This window comes from Haplochromis burtoni, unplaced genomic scaffold (assembly GCF_018398535.1).
Source record: "Haplochromis burtoni strain Fernald_Lab_line unplaced genomic scaffold, NCSU_Asbu1 Contig_466, whole genome shotgun sequence".
Taxonomy (NCBI): domain Eukaryota; kingdom Metazoa; phylum Chordata; class Actinopteri; order Cichliformes; family Cichlidae; genus Haplochromis; species Haplochromis burtoni.
In genome coordinates this window covers 129,223-156,721 of record NW_024582827.1, presented here as the reverse complement: position 1 = coordinate 156,721, position 27,499 = coordinate 129,223, and the positions used below count along the sequence as shown (strand labels likewise).

At 43.1% G+C, this 27,499-nt stretch overlaps 1 protein-coding gene across 5 annotated transcripts; it reads left to right on the top strand.

The window, feature by feature from the left end:
* Positions 1 to 151: 151 nt before the first annotated feature.
* abl2 (c-abl oncogene 2, non-receptor tyrosine kinase) lies at positions 152 to 27,204 on the top strand. Of its 5 annotated transcripts, none has more exons than XM_042213674.1 (11): positions 152 to 899; positions 15,161 to 15,289; positions 17,548 to 17,843; positions 17,978 to 18,250; positions 18,500 to 18,584; positions 18,730 to 18,907; positions 19,050 to 19,234; positions 19,328 to 19,480; positions 19,754 to 19,843; positions 20,170 to 20,352; positions 22,339 to 27,204. In XM_042213674.1, exons 1-11 carry the CDS (start codon positions 683 to 685, stop codon positions 24,150 to 24,152), a joined length of 3,603 nt encoding a protein of 1,200 aa, XP_042069608.1. In that variant the 5' UTR covers positions 152 to 682; the 3' UTR covers positions 24,153 to 27,204. The 5 variants fall into 5 exon arrangements, with proteins under 5 accessions (XP_042069608.1, XP_042069607.1, XP_014196718.1 ...); XM_042213673.1 differs by having other exon boundaries at positions 15,158 to 15,289; XM_014341232.2 differs by lacking the exon at positions 22,339 to 27,204 and adding an exon at positions 20,416 to 21,556 and having other exon boundaries at positions 162 to 899; positions 15,158 to 15,289.
* The last annotated feature ends 295 nt before the right edge of the window (positions 27,205 to 27,499 follow it).

Here is a 27,499-nt window from a genome sequence, read left to right as displayed (position 1 = left end):
TTCAGATGTTTGAGCTGTATTTTTTTAATAAAGGAAATATATCCGTTTAATATTGATGAGTACATCGACTATATCATCTTAGTCATATGTTAATTAAACTTGGTAATCACATTCTTTTAAAAGTGGGGAAGAACTTCTAAACTTCTTAGTTTTTCTACGTGTCCCCTCCGGCGGTGTAGGTGCGGGTGCAGGGGAACTGTTGGGACCAGGTTGGAGGTGGAGGATCACGCTGACAGTGGATAGTGGATCCAGGCGAACCCCCCGCCTTGTGCAACACACATCTTCTATTCTGCGGTAAAGATGGCGGCGTCAGAGGGGGCGCGCAGCGGCCGCACAACGGCAAAACGATTCTAACTAGCTTCAATTTGACCGAATATAGCCAACCGGGTGTCTTTTATTACTACTCGGATGCTACCCGGAGCAAGGAATTAGAGGCAGTCGCTGTCACACGCCGGGGTTGGGATTTTATTGTTAAAGGCAGGGTGGGTGGGTTTCACTGATAGCAGCTAACGGGCTAGCTAGGCGAGCTAACACGGGCTAGTTTTACTTTAGCCCACTGAAAGAACGGCGGGGAAGGGATTGAGGAAGAGTATTCGGGCCAGGCCGCTCCAGCTTTGGGGGAATGTGAACCAGACGCGCGCAGGGGGGTTTGCTTGCTTCGTCCTCACGCCAAACTACCGGGATGGGACAGCAGGTTGGCCGAGTCGGTGAGGGTACATCGACCGGGCTCCAGCCACCACAGCCCCACGCACCCCAACCACACCAAGGGAAGGGGAACCGGGGGAGCGGCGTCGGGAGGAGACCCCGGGAACCCGGCAGTAGCACCGGGACACCGCCAGGCAGGACAGCTCCAGTCAATGTGCCCGATCCAGGCATCAATATATTCACGCAGCATTCAGGTAAAGAGAAATAAGTAGTTGTCAACCTACAAGCGGAGATAAAATCTAATTTGGTTTTTTTTCTTTTCTGCTGATTCGCTAATCGACTCCATGCTATTTGACAACGACGCGTTAGCGGAAATAGCCATGCCATCCAACATTAGCTTTCCATGCCTCATCCATTTTACTGTGTGTTAATTTCGCTATTGTTTGTGTATGCACACAGAAGCCAGTTATTTACTGAATAGTGGTAACAAGATTGCCGTGATTTCACACCAAGTCATCACTTTGTTGGGGCGTATGAATGTGATGCATGTCACCAAATGATCCGAAAAGAGGTGTACTGTTCCTAAAGAGAGGAAGAGTCTTCTGTGCTCGATTCAAGGGGTCATACCCAGAGGTTAACTTGTTTCTTCCAAGGCCCCTCTATGTGATACCCGGTTTGGAAACACTGATTCTTGCCTCCAGTGGTTGACTAACAATTCCACTCCATTAACTCACAATAGAAACCACCTCAGGCTCGCATTACAGCACCTAGTGGGTTTCACATGCTCGCTTCTATCCTCTGTCTACTGTTACAACACCCTCAGCAAGATGCCTGCTCAGATTGATCTAATGGGAAACGTGTCAATTATTTAAGTGACCTTCTGTGATTATATGCTGACACCGAGGAAACATCAAGGTTTAAGGCTATTCCTTTCTTGTTATACTGTTTTTGTCATGTCTGTCCTCAAGATCAGATAATACATAAGGTAACTCATGATTTAAAAAAAAAAAAAAAAAAAGCAATGTGGGTTTGGGCCCCACAAAAAACAGAGGAGGTGCTACCCGTGTTTCAGCTTCAAAGCAGTGTATTCAAGTTGATATCTGCTTGCAGATCTTCAGTATCTTTCTCTTTTGAGTCATGGAGAGTCGGCGCGCCTTCTTCCTCAAAGCCCTCTCAGCTGGTTGCTTAATGAGACTTCTGGGGTTATAAGTAATGGAGGCTATAGCATATCCATTAGGTTTGCATGATCTCATATTCATTATAATGCATTTTATTCTCAAAGAGCTTCTCCTAATTGTTTGCTCACACATCTTGATTGAACACTCTGAACGTAACCTCGGTCAAAAGTTTGATGTGTACATGCTGCTGTCTTGGTTTCTCATTCGTTTGTGCCCTTGAATGAATGTTTACGTCACACATGCCGCATATATGTAGAACTGCTGGCATAACTCGCCTAGTTTTTTCCACTGATGTCCCAGACCAAACGCCCTCCCATCACTGCAGTGAGCAAGGACACATGGAAGGTGCAACCTTTTGGGAATGGAAAGCATTTTTAGTTCCTGGCTCTCACATCTCAAAAGTAACAGTCCTCAGCTTGAAGTGCATACACAGACAGGCAGACCCACTAAGTGCAACACCGCTCACTGTCGGCACTGTTCTGTTTTCTCCAGTGTCGGGGCAGGAGTAGCCTTTTTATAGCATCCAGGATGCAGTCACACAGCCACTCTGCAGAGAGACTGCTACTCTTCAAAGCACACAATAATAGAACAAAGACTCTTAAGTGTGGAAGCTTGGAACTGTGCTCTCAGTCTTTCACTGAATATAAAACTGCCTCTTTGCTGGTAGTCTATTCATGCGATAATGATACAGCATTATCTTACATTTTAAAGGAAGCTCTTTTGATTATTAGGAAGTAATATCTCGTTGTTTAGGCTAAAACAAAAGTGGTTGCTAGTTTGTTAATAGCATTAGCAAATCCAATATATTTGCACTTTAAAAGCTGAAGTTTGTGTCACTGTTGCAGTTTTAGTATGACCAAAAGCCACAAAGCAACTTGTTGTTTTTGCATAATGTTTTGTGAGGTATGGAAGCTCCTCCAGCTCATATTGTTTATCATTATTTTGTGAGAAAACAAATACATTTTAAGTCAGTTATATAGTTTGTGATTGCTTATCTGTTCACTTGGACGTCAAAGTTGAGATGCGTTTGATTGATCCTATGTGGGAAAATTCAGGTTCCATTGCAGCAAAATTAAATGTTAATATATTGTGTGAGTCAACCAAGTAGGTGAGGTTTTGCTTTTTTGCAAAATTACTCTTTGATGTACAGTAATGTGCAAAAAACTTGAGTCAGGCTTAATTTATTTATATTTCGTTTCCAAGCAGCCAGATGTTCTTGTCATTTATGGGTTTTTTTGTTTTTGTTTTAAGTGTTGTTGAGCAATAGTGCTCCAGGCCATCTGAAGGTTTTTTCCTAAAGAACTTTTCTTTGGAAGTTGGCTGCCTTGTCACTCATATTCAGTACAGTCCTAAGAATTTAGAGAGAGAGGTTTTTGTTTGTAAAGCTGCTTAACACTGTGCTATGAGTCATTCAGGAATACGAGGTGCCTAACCCATAGGTACACATAAGAAATAACTTGTTCTTTAATAAAGAACCAATTTTAAATTGTATGTTTTGGCAGCCTGTTGTAAAAACAACCCCGTTTCTGTAGTTGAGTCTATGAAAAATGCCAATGATAAAACAGTTTGACAGACATAAAATTGCATTTTTGCACTGACAAGGTGATTCCTAAAGAACTGTTGGGATATCTTAACATGGTGTGGATGTGGTGGTCGGGGAGGGGGGGGGTTACAGTCAGTACTGCATGGTGTATCAAACCCCATCTAGAAAGCATCTGACTGGTAAGACCTTCATTATTTAACATAACAGTGTACTCAAACACACTGCCAGTGCAATAAAAGCACACCTGGTTAGAAAAACACACTATCAGGAAACACTATCAGTCATGGATTGGCCTCCTCAGAGCGCAGACCACAACATTACTGAAGCATTGTGGGATAGTGTTTACAAAGAACTGAACAAAAGTGAGCCAGCATTCAAAGAATAGGTTTGAATATCCTTCAAGAAGCCAGCAAAACTATTCCTGAAAGCTGCTTAAAGTAATTACAGGAACGCTTGCATAACAGACTTCAAGTTGTGTTGAAGAATAAAGGTGGTCATATGAAATACTGACTCTTAAGGTTGTTGGAACTGTATAAAATCTGTTTTTGACATATATCACATTTCCATGTATATTTGTAGGTTTCAATAAACCAGTGTATCCGCTTTTCCATTTTCATAGGACAATGTAAAAATGGCAGGTGTAAGATTTTTTGCACAGTACTGTAATGTTTATGTATGGCTTGCCAGTCGCACCAGCAGGACTCATGGCGGGTAGTAACATGGTGTGCCATCTCCTACAGCGTGGAGACCACAAGAGAGGGCATCTGAAAGTTTACTGACTGACCTACACACCCCTATAGAAGTCTGATTAGCCTAGAAGCAGACACATTAGCCCAACAGCAAACATCTATACTGGATATACCCCAGAGGAATGTGTGTTCCTCAATTCCCAGATTGGAAGTTTGTTCTCCATCGCTTTGTTGTTGTACTCCAACACAACAGCCTCAGCATCAGTTCCAGTCAGTGCACGTCCACTAAGAGTGTCAGCAGTCATTGCACTCCTGAGATATGTATTTAAGTGTCGAACAGCTGAAGGAGCGCTTAGCACTGTTAGTGGATATGGGCAGATGTCATAAATGTAGGCCTCCATAGTTCAAGGTCTACAGCATAATGTTAGCAGTACTAACTATGCAGACTCTCAAAAAGTCCTAAATGTTTAGGATGTTTTCAGTATTCAAAAATGTCTAAAATGACACGTTTGGTGATTTCTCAGCTGCTTATTTGCTTGCTAACGCACGAAAAAAGGACAAAAACAAAAACTCCAACGGTGCCAGGGCGGCAATTAAGCATCACAAAGTTTGACCAGGCAGTGACCCTGTATCCACTGACATTAACCCCAATTATCAGTTTTAATATGTATTTCCATCACAGCATTAGTGAGAGTATGCATCCAAAAACATCGTAAACACAACCGTTTAAAAATCCTAAAATACAGATTTTTATTTTTTTAACTAATTGAAAAAAGTTTTTTAAATGTATGCATACCGGTTACACATCTGTGGGATTATGGCTGTTGACACCACTGAAAGCTACAAGTTGCATTAATCCTGCTTCTACATAACAAACGTTATACTTTATAACAGACTAGCATACTTCTTGGGTTTAATGATGCCTTCTTGAGATGTAATTGAAAGGTGCCAGTCTATGAGGAATGCATGTTTGTCTGCTGAACTCATGCTTCTGTGTTGCTGCCTGTCTTTCTCGTGTCAGAGGGTATTACACGAGCACATGCTTTCTAGAGTTTTTATCAGTATGCCGCATTTGTCGTTTTAGGGTGACAAATGAGGCCGGGCCTGTTGGTGTAAATTGGCTGTCGATATGCTTGGCTCAAGGACTCTGTTTTCGCTCTGAGACATCTGTAAATTGCAGCTTTGGGCAGGCTTTCTCTTTAGTGAATTTAAAAAAAGGTGACTCTGCCCTTGTCCCCTGCTGAAGGTTTCCTCAGTTCAATTCTAATGTGGCATCATTGTCTACAAATAAAACCCTGGGAGAGAGACAAGCCGGCTTTAAAAACGCTCAGCTGAACGAGGAGCAGACTGCCTCTGTGCTGATGCAAAGAAAGCTGGTCAAACAGTCGCCTCTCAGGGTTATTGGTTCAGTTGCAGTATTGGTGAATCAGTGGCTGCAACATATTGATGGTCTCCCTCTTCAGCACTGTCAGGAGTTCAGAGATGTCATGTCTGCAGTGGGTTCATCTGATACACTGCAGTGAGGGGAGTGTCCTGTGCTCTTGTAGAAGAGCGAATGTGCTGATAAACTGTGAATAGAATTTCTGATTAAAGGTTGTGCTGCAGTTTGTCACCCTTCACAACACCTTTATATAAGATAACCTACATTTAAAGGTGTAAAGAAAACCCACAGTCCTTCTGAAAGGTTTATAAATTCAACAAAATAACAGTCTGATCTATTTTTACTCTAAACAGATCAGAGAAACTGGGACAGATCAGTAGATTGGATTTTTTTTTTCCTCTTAAACTGTAGTACTGATGATGCACATGGAGCCAGCTCTATCTACAATACAGTACTGGTAAATCTGCCCAGAGGAGATGTGAGATTTCTGGATCCAGGATTCAAGGACGTAAGCTGATTTGCATCACGGGTGAAATTAGATTAGAGGCAGATCTGCTTTTCTGTGGACTCTATGTGCTAAAACTCCCAACAACCAGGATAAGTCTTGAAGCAGCCAGCGAAGTATCCTGAGATGGCTGTTTCACACACCTCAGTGGCTATGGGGAGGATTTGAATTCCCTTTCTGAGATAATATCTTGGAGTAAAGATAATATGTTGATAAAATAAGTCCTAATGACTCCCATTAACCACTAGGAGGAGCCATGACCACACCTCCTCTGGGTGAGAAATTTGGGTAAAACCGATGAGTCTGATTGTATTAAGTGCAATACAGTGGGTGCTGCACAGAAGCAAAGTCTTTCTGTGCAGATAATTTTAACACTGATAAATATGACTTATGCCTGAAGATTACATGCACCGTTGTGCACTCTCGAATGGTTGTGTGTTAAATAATTTATGTTGGTCTGTGCTCTCCTCATGCCAAAGCTGCTCTGTACTGCAAACGACTGAAACCTCTCGGTCAAGCAGACCGATAATTTGCTCCGAGCCCAAACTTCTGCTGAATCCTGGATGTGGAGACGGGCCTCGATCCCAAATCAGTCTAAGAAGAGTAAAATGTCTGTTAAATGTTAGTGCTTTGCGATGAACAAATGTTACCATGCAGGAAAGAATTCAGTTAACTGAGTGTCAGCGCTGACATTTGATAAAACAGAAGAAATAACAAAGTAGAGATTAAAAAAGAGCTGCCTTTTCCCCAAAGTCTTTGGTTTGCTCGCTCTTCAACTCCCAGTTGCAGCCTTAAGCCTTTGCATCTGCTACCAGTTGGTGTTGTAGTTCCCAAAACCGCAATCCTAGTTTTTATTCCTTGGCCTCAACTCTGTGGCTTTTATCATTAAAGGGTGAGGATTAATCAGAACAGCGAGTGATTGGCTGTGCAGATGGTAAAGTCATCTCCCTCATCTGTCAGCTTAAAAACACCGATCCAAAGTTTTAAACTTTGTAGGACGATCTAACCAAATTGTTGAAGTGGCTCCCAGTGAAATCAGTTTTCACTGTTAAACTGCAATGGTGTAGCACTGGATATGGCTTACGAGCCAAACCCCTTAAACGCTGATTCGCTTAGTCCTCTGCTGCTGGCATTATCATCGCTTCTTAGAATGAGCCCCCTACTGCTGGCATTATCGTTGCTGCTTATCTCCTCAGCTGCAGGCTGGAGACTTGGCTAGAAATACGCACTTGCACATGCTTACTGTAAGCAGTTGCACACTTGTATTTATGTGCTCATACACTCTTTCGTCCTTTCCATCCTTGCTAGTGAAGGTGTAATGTGGTGAAGCTCTTACTGCGGATTATGAGGTGCGTCCTTCTCTTTAAGCGTAGTTGCCCACCAGCTGACCGGTCTGTGTGCCTCATGGCACTGCTGTGCTCCAATATCCTGTGTGATACATTTGATTACTCTAAGAGTTCAGAAGTGCAAGAGGTTTTGTAAACATTGCTCTCAGAGATTTGATCTGTTAAGGATTGTAGGCTTAATTTTATATAATTATACTGCAGTAAATAATATTAAATAGATAATTAGATTATGTTTAAACCAAGTAGAGAAACAATCTAATCAAGCAGTAAGCTGACAGAGCATTTACATTAAATTTAAACGCTCTAGTGGGTCAGTTTTGCAGCCAGGGGCATTTCCACTATATTGTGAATATGCATATAATGTGATATCCCTCCCCCTTTTTTTTTTTTTTTTGCTCCAGTTGTTTCTTTAAAATGACTCAGGGTAAAGCAGATTAAACCCACACCCTAGCACAGCTTAACCACACCATACACCGATTAGCCGTTCAGACATGAAGATTAGTCACCGGGTCCTTTTGTAAACACTTGCTGCAAAAACTGAAGACAAACACAGCAACGGTAGCGAGGAGAGTGTACCCTCAGGCTTTGGAAAGTTCTGTCCTGGTGGTCACACCTCTTTACCTGAAGGACGCTGTCAAAATAAACACCTTGGTCTGAAGTTTTGTTCATCTGCATATGTAAGAAATTAATATTTTAATCCCTGCAGTCTGAGGGATTATTTTGTGTAATAATATGTATTTATTTTAGTGTAATGAGCATCGATTGGTGATGACTGGTCAGTTTAGCATCATGTGGCCCTCTTCTTCCCTGCTGTCACATTACAGTAGCAATTAGCACTGTTGCCAGCACACCTAGAGGGAAGCACTCATACTGGGGTGACTGTAGCTCAAGCGTGAGAGCAGGTCATCTACTGATCGGAAGGTTGGTGGTTCGATTCCTGGCTTCCCCTAGTCTGTATGCCAATTATCCTTGGGCAAGATACTGACCCCAAATTGCTCTCCGATGTGTGAATGTTAGCTAGAAAGCACTTAGAAAAATGTGCTTGTGCACAAGTGAATGCACAAGTTGTTTAAAGTGCTTTGAGTGCTCAGAAGACTAGAAAACGCTATATAAGAACCAGTCCATTTACCATTTACAACTCATTATTAACCCATAACGCGAGAGACTGGTCGAGGCATCAATTAAGGCTCCATTCCTGAATGATCCAACTTAGGCCTGTCCTGATGTTCCACTCCCTTATTGGTGTGTTTGATGTAGCCATGGCGCTCTACATGGGCATGTAATGGATGAATAGACGAGAGGCGCTTCCAACAGGGGCCTGTAAGTGCATGTGTTAGTGTTTACTCAGAGGGGTTTGCAACACCGTTGAGGGTGATGTAACTCTGCCGGTAATCACAAGAATGAGCTGTATGCATAAGAGCATAGATGCATCATGTATGTGATTGTTAGGCGTATATGTCAGCAATGGAGCCATAGCTGATGGACTGATCAACTGTTTCAGCAAGCAGAAGCTCCATGTTTCCATTTTATCAATTTCAAGTGCAAGGGCATTTCAGGGAATTCATTCCTGAGCCAACACACACACACACACACACACACACACGTGATATGTCATTAATGAGGCTATTGTCCTTTGTCTTGTCCACATGAACAGCAACTGATTCTCTCCCATTTCTGTGGATACTGTTGACTGTTCCACAAAGTACAGATGGATTTCTCAGTGTTGTTGATGTCTCAAAAACAGATTAATTTACTTAATAATGTTTGCCTTTTCTTTTATATTTTTTCAGTATTCAGATTTTTTTTGGGGGGGGGGTTCAAACAGCACTTTTTAAGTAGTGTGTAATGTACTAAAGCATTAAATAAATTGTTTGCCATGTAGCCAAAAATACCAAGAAATTGCATAAAGCTCTAGGTATCTAAAGTAAAGCAAAGGCTCCTTGCTTTACACACTTGGTTACGACCTCAAAATTCATTTAACAGTGACTGTTTCCATATAATGTATGGATCAGTGGTGATTTAAATAGTTTTGTTACTGAAATACATGAATTTTAAAAAAACGTGTTCCATCAATTTCATTTGAAACCACTTCAAGTCTAAATTGTTATTTTATTCAAAACTATGTTACTTGAAGGATGTTTCTTTTAGGGCAGGGCGATATGGCCTAAAATCCATATCGCGGTATAATTGGAAGCATGTGCGGTAACGATATATATCGCGATATATTCTTTTCTTCTGTATAATGTATTTTCCACACTATAAGGCACACTTAAAATCCTTTAATTGTCTCAAAAATCGAGAATGTGCCTTATGTATGAATTCTGGTTGTGCTTACTGACCTCGAACCGATTTTGGCTGCAGAAATCTGTTAAAAAAAATGTTTTAGTACAACTTTAGTAAGCCGCACTGCTTGATGGATTGTCAGAGCATTACGGCTGCCGTAGTGAGGAGCGTCGCGGAGTAATCTGGGTCCAAAACTCCGTCCGTGTCAGGTCCCAAATTCAAACGAACACTGAGAGTTAAAAACGGTCTAAATTCTTTCATCTTTAATAAAATCATCAGCATTGCTGCTTTACCAGGTGTAATAATTAAGTTTAACATCCAGGCATCCATGAAAACAGAATTTATTAAATTTAACGGAGTTAGATGTTAGCAGGAAGTTAGCTTGCTAGCTTCCACCTAAACATTTCATACAATGTTCTGAGAGATTTTTGAAACTAATTCAAACGTACAGCTCTGCTATCACTTCCAACATAAATGAAGACAGAAAACTAAACAGCAGTGACGTTTGCAGGGTTACTGAAGTTGGACTACCTGGTATATAATGTTGTGCTACGTGATTGCTAGCGACACAGCTATGTTAGCATAACATTAGCACAGTGAAGCTGGAGGATGAACGCCAACTTTTTTCCACTCGATAAAAGTTAACATGAGGGATTCTGGTGGTCAGGGACAAATGCAATCGCATAGCAGGATGCTATACACGGGCCAAACTTCAGTCAGGAGAACAACTGAGATAATTCATCCACAATACGAGGTTAGTTATTAATATACTGCAACAACATGGGAACAGAACAGCTGCGAGAGAATTCAACATTAATGAATCAATGTTACGAAGGTGGAGGAAGCGCATTTTTGGCTTTCCCCATATTTCAACAGTGCTTCATCTCTTTGCTGTGACTGTCGCCCGCCATAATTTGCAGATGATAATGGTTGTTGCCGCTGCGATGCTTTCGACCAAAACAGGCGCAGCTTGATGACGTCATCGACATGCGCTATCGCGATAGAGCGGCATAGTCAAAATCTCTATCGTTGGCCAAATTTATATCGTTTCTATCGCCCATCCCTAGTTTCTTTATTACATAGTGTAGCCAGTACACAGTGTGAGCAGTATTTCGTGTCCTTGGCTTCATGTTAGAAATGTGCCAAGTAGTTGTTTTATCAGTTACTAATAGTTTCCTCAGGCATTTTCTTGTTTTGTCAGTTAGAAGTCCGAAACCAGAAGCAGACGATCTAAACCTAAATAACAAACCAATGTTTAAAATTGTGAACTCGTTTTTCATAGAGTTACTGTAGAGTGAGACAAAGTACTGTAGACGTGCTTTCTGCTGTGTAGCAAGACCTTTAGGATAAGAGTGCTGGTAGGGCCCATGCCTTCCTCCTGACTGTATATCCACTGGACAGTGATCTAGTCACACTGTACTAGGGAGCTGACATGTTTATTATCTGAGTTTCTCACCTGAATGGTAATGTCAAGAAAAATTCAGCTTAGCGGTGCACATCTGAGACAATTCGAGTGTTCTAAATTTTGCTTAAAACTCGTACAATTAAACAGCATCAGACATGTTGTGGATTTCCTATTTGATCCAGATGTTTAAAGGTAGACATCGTAATGTGCTGTACAGAATGTAAAGCCACATGTCCAGGACATTTGTGAAAGGCTTTTTCTTGACTTCTAAGACATTCATGGAGAGTTTGAAAGTCTCCTCTAATTCTGAAAAACATCATAAACTCTTGCGAGATTTGAGGTTGAATTATGAAGAACTGGATAATCGTCATTGAATATGAAAGGATAATTGGTGGTGCCAGGTTATAGCATGCATTTCAGCCCCCAGGTCTATCATTTCCAGGATTATGGAGTGAATACAGTGCAGGATCTGATCAGGCTTGTCAGGCTCACATAACGTCTTGTCTAAGCGGGTCTCATCCGCAGTATTGTATGAGGGTTTTGTTCACACTTCCGGCATTCAGCCAGCCGTTTATCATCACACCGTCGTCACTGTGTGCTTTGCAGAGTTATTCCTGGATGTCATGCTGCCATGTTTTGTTTTGCAGCAGCTGAAAATACCACCTGACCTCACTGGTCACGGGCTTAAGATACAATCAGCATTGTTTTTGATTAGGGTGTGCAGAAGATATTACCGTGTTGTTTACTACTCCCCACAAGGTGCTTGGCTGGTAAAGTGACCTCTTTATAGACACTTGTAGGCGCAAACATTCAAACAGCTGTTGAGGCATCCAGGGGAAGGGTGTCATCGCTGATATGTGAGTATGTGTGCTCCTGGTACAAGGGTCACCTCTGTCGCAGCTGTCTTGGGGGTGCAGGCTTGCTATACCCCACAGACACAAACACCCGCTCTCCAGCATTCAGCACAAAGCCATAGTTTCTTCAGTGCGCACATGTGTTGCACATCACAGCAGACGCACTCACTGAGGCACCCGGACGGGCACACGACATACCCCGCGCTGGCCAACTGCTCGCTCAGTCAAACATTTCAGCATACGAGGCCAAGAGCATTTTGCCTGACTGAAGTATTTCGTCATTTAATGTGATCGGGTTGAGGCCTTGGAATAATTAGTGATGGAGTTTCTTTCTCTTGTAACTAGAATTGAGATTTCTCAGATTGAGACCTTTTGAGAAATGGCATTGTGTCCCTTTTTCATTTAGACATTCCTGGGAAGCGCAATCTGATACATAGATATGTAAGAGGAGCAGCTCTGACAGTTGGCTTAGCCTGACTACAGCAGTTGCAGCCATGATCGTTTATGCACATGCATCAGAAGAAAAGTGTGGGTCAATAGGACCTCTCCCCCCTAGAGGAACAAGACCGGCCATCTGCTGTTGGCCACAGCTCTCACACACGCCCCAAGCACACATACACGCACACATGGACACGTCCTTCCTCACTGCCATATACCCTGCCCTACCCCCAAACCTCTGTATATGCATGGCCCCCAACCACATGTCTTTTTTGCGCTCGCTCTCTCTCTCTCTGCCGCTTTTTGCCGTCTTTCAGAGTGGGTTCAGGCTCCAAACATCAGTCATGGGTGTCTGTGTTCTCCAGATGGACTCTGGAAATCTTGACTCCCTTAGGCCACATCAAAGCTAGTGGGTAGATTTCAGCAGGAGGCTGGTATTCACTACGGTAATAACAGAAGTCGGCGTGGCTTAAGTCAAAGACTACATCGGTAAATAATTTGGCTGGAGATGCCTTTGTGTCTCTCTCTCGCTCTCCGATCGCTGTGTGTACAATCTTCGTACTCCACAGTGAAGGCGATGACTTGGAGAACTGTCCTGAGCTCCTCAGTCTCCATTGTCTGAGACACAGTTGGATGTTTTTTTTTAAAAACAGTTTGGAGTCACAGTGAATGAAGAGAAACTGCGTTTTTGTGGATACTGAGGCTTTTTGCCATCCAACCCAAAGCAGAAGATGTACTGGGAACTGTGGCTGAGTCAGGTCACAGCTAGTGCTGCGTTGCAGTGCATGCTGGTCCGGAACAAAGGTGGGCATGTGTTGAATAATAGATACTGGAAAGAACAGACAATATACAGCTGCATTGTTTGAGACAAGATTTCGGTTGTGTTTACAGCCTTTGCTATGAAAGCAGAGAGCTTTTCCCATGTAGACTGTGTACCTGCCAAATTATGAAGGCTAAGAAAGGGGAAAAAGGATCATTTCTTGATGAATTTCTGCCAGCTTTGTGTGTCTGTGATTAAAACATAATTGCCACTCAGTGTTTTAAATTTGACTGGACTGCTCTGGTGGAAACGCAGCGTTTTAACATGGTTTAACTAGATAAAGCTTTTTCCTTAATCTCTCAGGCTTAATTAAAATATAGTTTTTCATCAGAACCTCGTCTACCAAAAGAATTGTGAACGTCTGGGCTGTCTGTGATTGTTCTCCCATTTGCTGGTTTTAGAGTTCAGTTTTACAGCCAATATCATGTTTTTTATTCTAGATTTTGTGTTTGTAGCATGACAGCAGTTGTGTTTTTGTTAGTTTTGCAGACTGCTGATATTAGAAATAAAGAGCAAATCTGTTACTCGTAGGAATTTATCATTGTTGCATCAGACGCATCAGGCAAGAATTTAGATGGTCTCTTAAAAACTTGAGTCCCTTTTGTACTTCCTGTGTAATGAGGTTGACTGGGATCTTCCAGGAATCATGACGCTATGGTGATGATTGGACAGTAGATGGTGCGTGTTGTGTCATCTTGAACATAACCTGCATGTCTGTGGTCATGTCTGTGGTCTCAGTGGCAGTGCTGTTGCATGGCAGGATGGTCTGTTTCAGTAAGTAGTTCAAAACAACCTCTAAGTGCCAACACCGAGTCGGTTCAAACGATGGTTTAACAGGACAGTCTGGTTTGACAGTCAAAGTGACTTTAGTGACGCTGATCCCAGAGGAGGAAATCTGCTATGAATCAGCTAGTTTCTTTGTTAAACATTTGCCTGTACATGTATGTGGTAGCGAGAGGTGACATCATGTGTTATATCACTTCCATTTATTCTGCTGCCATCATTTTGGGGTTTTGTATTGTTTTGTTTATAAACATAAATCAGTAGTGAAATCCTATAGGTTAGGAAACTGCAGCCTCCAGAATAAACTCATCTGACTCTGAATATGACTCAGAGTTTAGGGTTATTGCTTTCAGTTACAATCTGTGTATGTTTGAGAAAGCAATGCTTTTCTCACTAATTAAAATGTAAAATAACATTGTGCAAGCATATTACATGGATTAGGCGTTGGTCTTATTTAACAAGCACATTGTATATGTTTAAAGATGAACTATACAATCGGGGGTTACTCGATCACTTTTGGCACACGACTTCCATCCTCTTTATGGCAAAAACATGCATGTAGCAGCTTCTGTTTGTTTTCAGTTTCTTGTACTGATGTGACTTTTCTTTATCCTGCTTCCCTTCATTCCCAATCCTCTCCCACTCTTTAACCAGCTGTCCAGACATGCAGCAATGTTGGGAGCAGCTGTAGAGCATGTACGTGTTAGCTACGCATGTATTCATTTCTGTGCGTGTGTGTGTGTGTGTGTGTCATTCAGCCCTTCTTTATGTGCTTTCCCCTCCCTTTGGTTTAATAGCTCCTCCTCTTTTTTTTCCCTTCATAAATACAAATGCAAAGACACTCCCATCTCAGATTGTACCTGGTCCACAGCAGGCCTGTTTGTGTAGCTAGAGATAGGTGAGTTAAGGAGAGTTGGCCGAGTGAAGTGATGCTTCTGAGGTGCCTGCAAGCAAGCAGCAGTTTTGAAGATGAGTGGGCTGCTTTGAGTGGCCAAAAACTCCGCACAGGTTTCAGACTGGGGACTCGACCTCGAAAGACAGGTAGACGGGCAGCAGGATGGGGTCTTAGGATTATGGAAAAACCTTAGGATTTATGGGTCGCAATAAATGCTGCTGTGCTGCTTTTGGTGTTCAGTTTCTGTCAAAGAGGATTGTAAGCTGGCAAAATTCATTGAAGCTGTCAGCCAGCAGGGGAGTTGTGGTCTTGTTGTTCACCTGTGTGAATCAAATCTCTCTGATAATCATAGTAATGTGATGTCTTTTCTTTTGCTTGTCCTTTCTTACCAGAAGCTCTGACAGAGGCGGTGCGCTGGAGCTCCAAGGAGAACCTTCTGGGCGCGACCGAGAGCGACCCTAACCTCTTTGTTGCACTTTATGACTTTGTTGCTAGTGGAGACAACACACTCAGCATCACCAAAGGTAAACCCAAGTCTGAATTTGGAGGGGGGGGGGGAATTGAATAACCTCTTTAGATGGTTCATACTTTCTTACTAACCCTCTCACTGCCACAACCTCTGGTTTCACAAAAACTTCATTCTTTCTGTGCATCATCGCTAAACATTGTTGTCTGGTTGCAACTGAGCGCTTGAGATTTTTTTCCACATCATTGATCATTATACCCACACCTTTCTAAACAGCACGTGTTGCAACAGAGCACAGGGATCAAGTTGGCACCACCTGGAAAGGTGTCGTCCAGTTATTCCAAAGGAATGCTCTGTGTCAACAGAGCTTATCTCATGACATCATCAATAACCTGATCCTCAGACACCCACACATGACCAGCTGAGATTTTATGTGCTATAGTTTCCACACTGAATAATACCTGAAACACCAGTGATGCTCATGCTTTGCCATAATTACAAATATCTTATTCGCTCTGCCTCTTAATGCACACACTTTTAGTCCAGACCTCTTTTCTCTCATTCAGCAGCACTTAACCACTCATCCAGTTCTCCCCTGGGCAATAAGCTTAAAATATCCTCGTAATATTTTTCAGACATCCAGGCTTCTGTCACCATCCAGTCTAAAGTGTTTAATGTGGCAGCGCGTTAATTATCCATCGTTTTAAGACTTCCATGGCAGCTGCCTGGGATGGAAATGATGTTTAGACCCTGACTCATGGAGTAAATCTGAGATTCCTGCCCACATGCATGCACATGTGCGCTCCCAGGCTCCACTTCTCTCTTGCTGTCTGTCCCACTCTTTGCTGTGTTGCATGGAAAACACCCAGCGGGCCTTTAATGTTGTGTTAATATGAAATCGGCTTGACTGTAATAATAACAGGTGGACGAGCGCAGCAGGCGGACGCCGGTCACAGAAGGGGTCTTAACAGGCCATGTCTGGGGCTAATCATTGTCTCTTCTCTGTGCCAGACCTGACTAGGCTAGGCCAGACCAAAGCCCTGCTTCAGGCACATGTGGCTCCCAGTGTGAGGCAGCAAGACAGTCAGTGTTTCCACTCCCACAAAACCTAGGGGCACACAAGGCAGACACAGAGGAGACCAGTGGATTGGTGGGCTGGATATGGATAACCATCTTTGTTTAATGTAGTTCTCCTGATTGCTAGTACACTGTGTTTAGTTTTATGAGCTAGCCCTGTAGCACTGGTTAGTTGAATGTTATATGGCTCTAACACTGCAGCTATTTTAGTTAAGTGTTTATTGGACTGTAGTGCTTAATATGAGCAGCCTATTACAGAATCATTGTATCTGCTATTTCTCCAAGTTTAAACTAACTAATGATAGCCCAACACTATGTTCAATCAACTTTAAGCCTGTGTTTAAAAAATGACCGCAGCAGTGCAGGAGGCAGCAGGGTCGTCTTGCAGTAATGTTCCTGTTTTGCCAAAGCAAAGAGTCAGAACAGTCTGTGTGTTTCTATCCTGCAAGCTGTGATAGAAGATAAGCTTTGCAAAATCTTGTTTGTGAGTTTTATAAACTTCTGTCCACTTTCATCTGCTTCTCCATTCGACCTCCTGCTTCCAATTTTATTGCACCAGCAAAGCCCCTCGCTTTATTTTAATGCCCCCTACAGACCAACACAGTCCGTCATGATGAAAGATGCTGAAAGGTTAATGGATTAGTGAGTAAACTTGGCATTTTAGTGGAGGGTGAGTGTAAAAGATGGATAGCCTTAATATCCTCTTCCTTTTATTTTCTTCTACAATCACACCTACATCTACCCTCGTTTTTTTTCCACACTAAGCTATTTTCTTTTCCTAAACCTCTGTCCCACTGGCAAGTCTGATCACCGCTCCTTTCAGTGTTTTGTTGTGCCTCCCTGTTAAAGTATCCAGCACATCAGCCTCTCCGCTCCCTCTCTCGCACTGACGTCAGAGGCAGACAGAGACAACACACCAAGTCAGTACAGGCCTAGTTTTGCCTGGCCCTCTGTGACAGATATGATGTGCACCCAACCCTTTTATTGTTCCATCGCTTTTGATGTAATTTCACTGAGGGGCGAGTCATGCCCATGAAACCTCTTCTTTCTGTTTGACCTGTTATCCAAGTCTTACAGGAATGTAGTGACTATTTGAACTAGTTGTCTTTCATGTTGTGTAACAAAACAGACAACAAATCAATTAAAACAGGATTGTCTAGATACCGATAAGCTGACTACTCCTTCGTTATAATGGGCACCTTTTAATATGTTTGCACAACCCACTCCTTCTGTGTTCAGGTGAGAAGCTGCGTGTGCTGGGCTACAACCAGAATGGAGAGTGGAGTGAAGTGAGGTCTAAAAACGGTCAGGGATGGGTTCCCTCCAACTACATCACACCGGTCAACAGCCTGGAGAAGCATAGCTGGTACCACGGGCCCGTTTCCCGCAGCGCTGCAGAGTATCTGCTCTCATCACTTATCAATGGCAGTTTTCTGGTGCGAGAAAGCGAGAGCAGCCCCGGACAGCTGTCCATATCTCTGCGCTATGAGGGCAGAGTGTACCACTACCGGATCAACACAGCCACGGATGGAAAGGTAGAAGGATTGGGTTTAAATTATTAAACGGGCTCACTAGAGTGATGTTTTCTGGACAGACTCGGTCTGTTCATAATCTTGACCTTTTTCTTTCTTTTTCATCCTTATCCACCTTCATGCTTCCTCCCCATCAGGTGTACGTAACATCCGAAAGCCGCTTCGCCACTCTAGCGGAGCTGGTCCATCACCACTCCACTGTACCTGATGGTCTGGTCACCACGCTGCACTACCCTGCACCCAAATGTAACAAGCCTACAGTGTACGGTGTGTCACCCATCCATGATAAGTGGGAGATGGAGCGCACAGACATCACCATGAAGCACAAGCTGGGAGGAGGCCAGTATGGGGAGGTGTATGTCGGAGTGTGGAAAAAGTACAACCTCACTGTGGCTGTCAAAACACTAAAGGTGCGTAGAGTTATTTCTACATGTTGACTATTTGTTTATCTGAGATTGCAGCTGTAAAGTGTCACATTTTCATATTTGCAGCTGTGAATTATAGGGCATGACCCAAAAATGATCACAGACCACCACCTGCAGGTGGACAGTGGTATTACATGTGATTAAGCCTATTGTTGCTGCACCATTTCCCATTTCTGTCCAACCCACTGATTTTAACAGAAATGTTTTCTTTTGTTTCTATTTGTGCAATGACAGGAAGACACCATGGAAGTAGAGGAGTTTTTGAAAGAGGCAGCAGTTATGAAAGAGGTTAAACACCCAAACCTCGTTCAGCTGCTGGGTCAGTATTGATGAATGCTGCTAAACCTTTTTTTTTTTTTTTTTTTTTTCATTTTGAGGATAACTTTTGATTTTCCGTGCCTTTTTAAGACATACTTGTTCACGTTTCCTTCAGTAAGTCTTTTAAACCAGTCTGTCCCCCACAGGTGTGTGTACGTTAGAGCCTCCTTTCTACATTGTGACCGAGTATATGCCACATGGCAACCTACTGGACTACTTGAGAGAGTGTGAACGCGATGAGGTGAATGCTGTTGCGCTGCTGTACATGGCAACGCAGATCTCCTCTGCCATGGAGTATCTGGAGAAAAAGAACTTTATACACAGGTAAGGTGTGTGTGTGTGTGTGTGTGTGTGTGTGTGTGTGTGTGTGTGTGTGTGTGTGTTTTTATGCTGCTTCTTTTACTTGTATAATATTTCACTTGTCTTTTTCTAAATGTCCAATTTTGTTGTTTTCTTTACCTCTCAGGGATCTCGCAGCAAGGAACTGCCTGGTCGGTGAAAATCATGTCGTGAAGGTTGCCGATTTCGGCCTGAGCCGGTTAATGACCGGTGACACCTACACCGCCCACGCTGGGGCCAAGTTCCCCATCAAATGGACCGCACCGGAGAGCCTTGCCTACAACACCTTCTCCATCAAGTCCGATGTCTGGGGTGAGCAGTGCAGCTTTTCCAGCATCGTTTTGCCGTCTTGAATTAGTTTTCAGTGTGCTCATCTTTGATCCTCTGAACTCGTTTCTCCGACAGCTTTTGGAGTGCTACTTTGGGAAATTGCCACTTATGGCATGTCTCCCTACCCGGGTATCGATTTGTCTCAGGTCTACGATCTCTTGGAGAAAGGCTATCGCATGGAGCAACCTGAGGGATGCCCGCCCAAAGTTTATGAGCTGATGAGGGCATGTGAGTGCATGTTTTTTTTACCTGCCTGTTGCTGCACCACATTTCCACATTTCAGAGACACGCAGGGAGTGCTCGTCTGTACATGTTTGAATGAAGTGAAACAGCAATTATGTGTAAATTTGCATAACGTCTTTCAAGAAATACAAAAGAGTATAAATAAACCAAAGAAACAAAGATTGACGGCTTGATAACCGATTTGAAGTCGAATGCTATTGTCTCATTGCTTTCATGTATAAAACCTTTCTCATCTTTGTGTTTGTGTCATGCTGTCAGGCTGGCAGTGGAGCCCGTTGGATCGACCTTCGTTTGCAGAGATCCACCAAGCCTTCGAAACGATGTTTCACGGCTCGAGCATTTCTGAAGGTACTGGAACGTGCAGCTTATGACATGTAGCCTCTAAACCTTCACTGTGACTCTGAAATACATGCACTGACTTGGCTGATCATGCAAACTGGGTCTTATTTAGCCTACTGACCTTTAGTAACACAGCTTCAGGTAATTCAGTTAAATATGTGAGAGTAGAGAAAGAACAAGTGAACATGTGCAAACAGGAGTTTAACAAACTGGAATCTTCTTTTCACTCTCCTATATTCAGGTTTAATTGGTCAGTAAACGAGCAGCGTGTACTTTGCTGGATTAGAGTAGTAAATGCCTCTCAGCTGAATGCTTTTCTTCTTTGCACATTGCAGAGGTGGCAGAGGAGCTCTGTAAGACAGCATCCTCTGATCACAGCGGGCCGCTGCAGTCTTTCAGTCATGATATGCCCCTGTTGCCTTCCAAATCTCGCCCACTCCACAAGCACACAGAAAACAAGGAAAACATCGAGGGTGGACTGGACGGCCGCACCGACCACTGCACGCACGGTCACTCAGGTACAGCCAGCCGTGCCCATGTCACTACCAACCAGTCGGGTGCCTCACTTTATGATTCTGCAGGTACGTCGGAGGACACTGATTCAGAGAGTCAGCTGCAGCGACGTCAGGCCCGCCGCCTCAAAAGAATGGCCGTCATTTTCCCCGACAGCTGATCGATCACCATCTGACATCTGTCATTCATTTGGCCGACCAGCAGCAAAAGCATGCATGCATTCATTGGTCAGCATATTTATGTCTAACTGCCTGATCAATTTTTCATAAGCACTTACTTTTTAAGTATGTTTTTTTTTTTTTTTAATCACCCATGAAGCTTGCACAAACTAAATAAGCATAAAACCCCACAAACGAGTAAATATTCAACAATGAAATAATAAAAGGAATACAGAATGAGTGCGCTCTGTGCACGGGGGTTAAAACGACGTTCTCGTCTCTCACGATCACAGAACGTCTCGTTTTTAGTCTGTTATCCTCAGACTGTTGTCCTGCCTGAGATTTAACAGCATTACAGCCTCACTCTGCAAGTTTCCTGTACAGCTGTATTTTTTAATTGCATTAAAATCGAATGTTTTCAGCATCCTCAAGTAAAAAGACACCAGCACTCAAACTCCTCTAATACAATAACCTGTCTTTATGTTCAAATAAATAACTGCATCTTCACTGTGACACAGTCATCATCTGATTAACATAAGCTTTTGTTTATTTTCTCTCCTGGTCTATTTGTGCCATTAATATTATTCCTCCAATTAATACTTGATGACACATCAATACTTCACTGTTCACTCACTAATAATAAATGTACATAACGTTGTATCTTTAAGTTATTACTTATTTATTTGCTTTGTGTTGGGTTTTTGTGTGTTTGTCTCGTGTGTAAAATGGTTTGTCAACCCTTCGCCTGCGTGTACCTTTCTTCACCTCCTTATGTGACTGTCAGTTTTGTCCTGACGTGGTCGTACTTCACTAAAACAAGGTGTCAATAAATATTTTGGTTCACTGAAATAAAAATCATTTCCATGTGCTGGGGGGAGGGCGTTGATGCCTCTGTTTACCTGTGTCTGTTAACTAATACAGGAACTAAGTGGAGCAACCACAGGAAGTTAAGTGTAAATTAACTGAAAGAAAACCAAATATGCTTCTATGATAAGTCTTTAGGGCTTTGGTCCATGAACTTGTGTATTCACCAATAAAGAAAGAAGAAGTGTCAATGAGTTTTTGTTGCACAATAAACAGCAAAACTAAAGTCCACTAAAACCCCATTTTGGTTCGTCACTGGTATCGTGAAAGTGCCCATAAGGAAATAATCAGTGCACAAACATTGAATGAACATCTTGAATCTCAGCATTTCCTCTTTCTGTTGTATTTTTAAATGTATATGATGTTCCCAAAGATAAGGAACCGTGTGTCTGAGGTTTATTGCTTTCCTATCTGCTGCTTCACATCACAGGTTTTCTAAATGTAATGAAAAAGCGTTTGCAGCTTCCGCTTTCATTCGTTTCACTTCATCTGCTTGTTTGGTGAAGCTGCCCGGCGTTCTGTGCCGATTTAAAGGTCAGCAGAAGTGTAACACAATTGCGGCTTCCTCTTTGAGCGTAGTGACACAGCAGCTTTCCATGTTAGAGAAGTTGTGCAGTTTCTGTTGTTCAGTCCCTGAAGTGTGTTCATTATCTTTTAAAACAGCAGCTTGTGAATCGTTGAATTACTGTGTGCTTTTCCTTGACTGGCACGGGCTCAAAAACAAGTCTGTTCACCTTCTTCGAATGCTTTTCTCAGATTGTGAATCCCAAAGGCGGAGATACAGGATACAGCAGCATCAGCTGCCTGACATGAGTGACACTGATGTATAGATGAGCGAGCCAAAAAGCAGTTATTCATTATGTCTCTTTTAAGCTATTAAGCAAGCTTTTAACAGATATTTGTGCTCCTGCTGAGTTCAGTCGGTCTGTTGTAGGATTGTGATTCCTCCTCTTCCTCTTTTCTTTCCAGGTTGGGCGTCATCTTTGCTCGGAGGGGACGGCCGATCAGGCAGCTCCCCCGCCCTCCCCAGAAAGCAACAGTCAAGAGATAAATCTCCCAGCAGCCTTTTAGAGGATGCACAGGATGTGGGCACATTTACACGAGACCGCAAGACTGGCTTCTTTAGCTCATTTATCAAAAAGAAATCTTCCTCGTCACAGTCTTCTCAGCACCAACAGAACCTTCCGATGCCACCCAAGAGAAGCAGTTCCTTCCGGGAGATGGAGACACAACCTCACAAAAAGTACGAGCCTACACCCGATTTCAGTGCTCCTCCTCCCCTGCCCCAGTCAGACAGTTTAGGGGGCTTCTCTGCGTCTCCTTCCCACTCACATGGGGAACCTATCCAGGCACAGTCTCGCTGCTGCGGGGCAGCTTTTGGACAGAAACCCTCTGGGGGAGGCTTTGGTTCACAGGTGACAAGTGGCAGCAGTTGGAGTGGGCTGGCTGGCTTTTTTACCCCTAGACTCATTAAAAAGACCCTGGGGCTACGGACAGGAAAGACATGCTCCGCAGACGAGGGTGGAAATATAGTTGGTGGGCCTAAACCTTTCCCTAGGTCCAATTCTACCTCCTCAATGTCAGCTGGGCTGCCTGATTTGGAGCGCATGGCTCTGACGTTACCCAGGAACCGCAGTGCTAAACCGCCTCTGGAGAGGACTGCCTCAACAACCTCTCAGCCAGAGAACGGGGCTGCACGACCGTCAGAAACTCTGCTGAGGAGGATGGATGAGGGGACTGCACAGATCAGGGAAAGGCCCAAAGCCAAGCTACTACCCCGGGGCACTGCTGTAGGGGTGAGGGCACCGGGGGTCGGGGGGGAAGTTGGGGATTCGGACAGCCTGTCCCGAGTCAGGGAGGGTAGAGAGGAGAGTGGAGGACTGGACAGGCAGCAGAGTTGGACATCTCCCTCCAAGTGCTCGGGCTTGAGCATGTCATCAGCTGCAGCAGGTGGGCCGACTCACAACCACAAAGTCCCAGTGCTGATCTCTCCCACACTGAAGCACAGCCCAGGTGACGTGCACCTGGTCGGGCTAGACTCTCAGGGGAACCGCTTTAAACTGCTGTCTGAGCACCAAGCAGACCGAGACAAGCCACGCCTCGTCAAACCCAAGTGTGCGCCGCCGCCTCCCCCTACTCTGCGCAGTCTGCAACACTCCTACAGCGGCGACGGAGAAGAGCAAGTCGGAGGAATGCCCGTGGAAGTAAATGGGGACACATTAAAAGGTCAAAGGTCAGGGCGAATGTCAGGAGGAATGATGACAGGCAGACCATCAGTGCCACCACCGCAAGTGCCTCCAGCTTCTTCCTTTTCTTCTTCTTGCTCTGCCACCACAAACACAACGCCCACTAAAATGGCCAATGGGGCGACCACCACTGCCCCCTCGCACACAGCACTGTCTGCTGGTTCCAAAGTGGCACTGCGGCGAACTAGGCAGCAAGTGGAGAGGGCGCCCTTGGAGCGGGTTAGCCGCGAGGCCTTGCTGGACTGCGCGGAATGCCTGAGCAGCGCACTCCACGCCAGCTCCGAAAGCCCCTCCAGCAGCCAGGTTCTGGACGCTGGCCATCAGCTGCTAGACTACTGCTCAGGTTATGTGGACTGCATCCCTCAGATGAGGAACAAGTTTGCCTTTCGAGAGGCAGTGGGGAAGCTGGAGCTCAGCCTGCAGGAACTGAGAGCCTCGTCGTCAGGAGGTGGGGGGTTGGGTGGCGTGGGGTCCAACACTGTACTGGATAACCTACACGGCTGTATTAAAGAGATTAGTGACGTAGTGCAGAGGTAGCCACCGTAACGCCACAAATCTTCACCTCTAACTACCCAACAGGTCGCTTTGATTCCTTTTTTATGTTTCAGGTTCTGTTGACAGCTTTCTGGGGACGGATGGAGACGCACCTCTGCAGTACCTCACACTATCACTACAAGAAATAACTTCTTTTTTCTTTTAAATTGTTTACAAATCAGTTTGATAAAATGCCAGTGTGGACACTAATTTTCCTCTAACCTGTACATATTGAGAAATAATCTACCAAACTAAATTCAAGTCGCACCATAAAACGTTTCAACACAACTTTTTACGTGGCCTTGATGTAAAGGCGTCCTTGCTGCCTGAATGTCGAGTGTATCAGCTGTGTGTAGGTAAAGCTCACTCTGCTTCCCCTCGATTTAAACTCAAGAATTGTTTTACAAATATGTAAGTGTACCGTTTTCCTCTGTGTCTGGAGAACCAAGTGATCGTGAGCCATTTCGGAAACTACATTCATGTGAACTCCTTCGAGGTACGAGGGGTGGTGGGGGGTGTTCTCATAGCCCAGTTGGACAAGTGTAAAAAGGTTATAAATAACACCCACACCTGCTTTGTCCCTTGTGTGGGGTTAAAGTCTGGTTGCTTTTGTTTTGTTTTTTCAATAGTAACCGTGAAATTTCCACATGTCCACCTAATCATAATAAAAGTTTTAGCGATTGCCTACAAAAGTAAACGTGTGCATTTCACAGATATTCCCCACAGCACTGACACATGATGAACGAACACAGAATTTGTCTTTGCTTCAGTGACTGATGTCCACACCTTAACGTAGTGCCACAAGAATGGGGAATCTCCCCAGCCCCTTAAAGCATTTCATTATTCGTGTCCAGTTATCCTCGCACGCTGCTTCGTTGTTTTGCACGATGGAGCTGAAACACGTGGAGTGAGGAAAGAGAGAGCACAGGGTAGCACACGAGCAGGTGAACTGGGACAGTGTTTTTATAAGTGTCCTTGCGAGTGTGGCCAGTGCTGGATTCCCTGTAGCCTAGTCATGGCCTCAGTGCCTCATTCTTCAGTGTAAGAACGCTGCGAAATGCAGAGACCTACTTCACACTAATCACACAGTACTGATCTCTCAACTAACTGCAGTATGTCTTCAGCACATGAGCAATTTGTACATTATTTGGTTCACAGAAAAATGCTTTTTAGAATGTCTATGTATGAACTTGAATTTTAAATTATTGTTGTTTGGGGTTTTTTTAAAGCACAGACCTATTTTAAAAGAAAAGCTATGTAAATATTTGACTTCTTTCATATCCAGCAATCAAAAGATTTATCTGTGGTCACAGCATAAAAAACAATGTTTCTGACTGAAGAGATGTATTTCAAGGCCCATCCACCCAGATCTGATTATCTGCTTTATGAATGTATTCTTCTGTTCTCAACCTGGTTGAATGTTCAACTGCGTGTCTCTTCAATCCCTTAAGGTGCCATATTCTTTTTTCCATTTAACTTACTAGCCCATACTTTGTTTCGATCACACTAAATAAGTCCAGAGATATCGGCTCTGTTTTTTGAGCACAAGCAGAATTGTGTACAGCACATACACAACTTGTATTGTTTTCCTTTTTGTTTGTTTCCTTGCTTTGGTTCTCATATTTATGTACACTGGATACGGCCTCGATCTCATTGGTTCATTGACACATGCTCTGTACATGTAAAATTGTAAACACTGCTGCAAGTCCGTAACACTTTTAATGCCTTTCAATGGCATGTCTTTTTTTTTTTGTGGTGCATTTCATCCTTTAATTTTTCTTCTTATTGTGCGTCAGTAAAATTGCCCTTTTTTGCCAAACAGGATGCTTTTAGACCAGCTGATTTTTGTGCATTTAAAATAACATGAAATGAAAAATGCCACCTTTCTTCACAATTCTTGGTGCCTTTTTGTGAAACAACTTGTCCACTGCGAGGACTCACAGAATGTTCAAGTCCCTCATTAAAACTCATGCGTATGTTTCGATTTCAATGACATCGTTATAATCCTGTCACTGCACTGTCGGTTTCTGTCATTTGGAGGTTAACGGCCCGATGCCAACATGTGCTGTTTGGCCATATTGGACATTTGCCAGTTGGTGTCAGCATTTGTAATAAATGCATTAAAATTTAGAAGAGATGTGAGAAACACCCTTCAACCACGTTATGAATGTTGATATTCTATATCTTGTCCACCAGAGGGTGCTCTGCGAATTTCATGTTGGCAACACAGCATAAATAAATACATGAACAGATTACCCCAATAAATGCTAAGGAAATATTTTTAGTTCTGTGTGTCTGAAAGAAAGAATATTGGATCAACAATTGTATCAGTCGGACTCTATTTGGAAAATCTGGAACTAATGGGGTTTATTTGTGGCTGTTAGCGCTGTTAGTCCGGTCACACAAATCTGCCTGATCTGATCACACTTCAGTCTAAAACCTTTAGAACTGACTAGCACCAGATTGGCCTTAGTTCCTCTTTACTTTGTGTGAATAGGCCTTTTTAGATGGTGAAAGAAAAAAATCCTGAAATCACGCATTTCTTTTCCAAACAGTTTTATTTATTTTTATTTTTTAAGGATTCAATCGTTGATTGTCAGCAAACTGATTTCGTACCAACTCACAAGCCTGATCTCAAGACCAATGCTGTTTAATATTTAAGCCTGACCACAACATTTTTGCTCATTCTCAGTCCTTTACATTGACTTTATTTATGTTTTTTGACTGCATTGATCCTGTAGATCTGTTTATTTTGTCTTCTCACGTCTCCCTGTTGTGGAGTACAGCTCTGGAGAACGTGCGTACGTATCAATATACCAAAGGCCGCGTCTTCAGTTGTATGAGTGCAATGTAAAATCAACACACAGACACACCGTAATGAAATATGTGAAACTAAACAGGGATGAAAAATGGCAGATGTTAACATTAACTTTTTTATTGTACAAAATATATATTTTGTGTTTTGTTTTTTTTATTTAAAGCTCACATTATATTACTGTGAAGTTTTGCTTATCAGTGTTAAGCCTATTGTAAATAATAAAGATATTGATGAATATTGTTTGGTTTGTGGTTTATTTGCAGTAAATTTCAAGTGGAGCAGACGATGTTAGCCAAGTGTTGCTAATATGAGGGCCGTTTGTTATTTGGGGTTTTCTCTTTTTTATCTTAGGGTCTATACCTTACAACACAAAGCGCCTCGAGAGAACTCTTGTTGTGATTTGGCACTACATAAATAAAACTGACTTGATTTGAATTAAATCATTCTGTGTAAAATATGCTGCTCAAAAGCTTAAGGAGCACTTAAAATTACACCTTGGATACAGATCAATAAAATATTCAAGTTGAAAATC

Bases quoted from the DNA above. Each gene is read 5' to 3' on its own strand.
- abl2 (XM_042213673.1), top strand. From the start codon at position 683: ATGGGACAGCAGGTTGGCCGAGTCGGTGAGGGTACATCGACCGGGCTC. The intron at 18,251-18,499 runs GTGCGTAGAGTT...GTGCAATGACAG, and splicing joins TGGCTGTCAAAACACTAAAG to GAAGACACCATGGAAGTAGA. The intron at 18,585-18,729 runs GTCAGTATTGAT...TGTCCCCCACAG, and splicing joins AAACCTCGTTCAGCTGCTGG to GTGTGTGTACGTTAGAGCCT.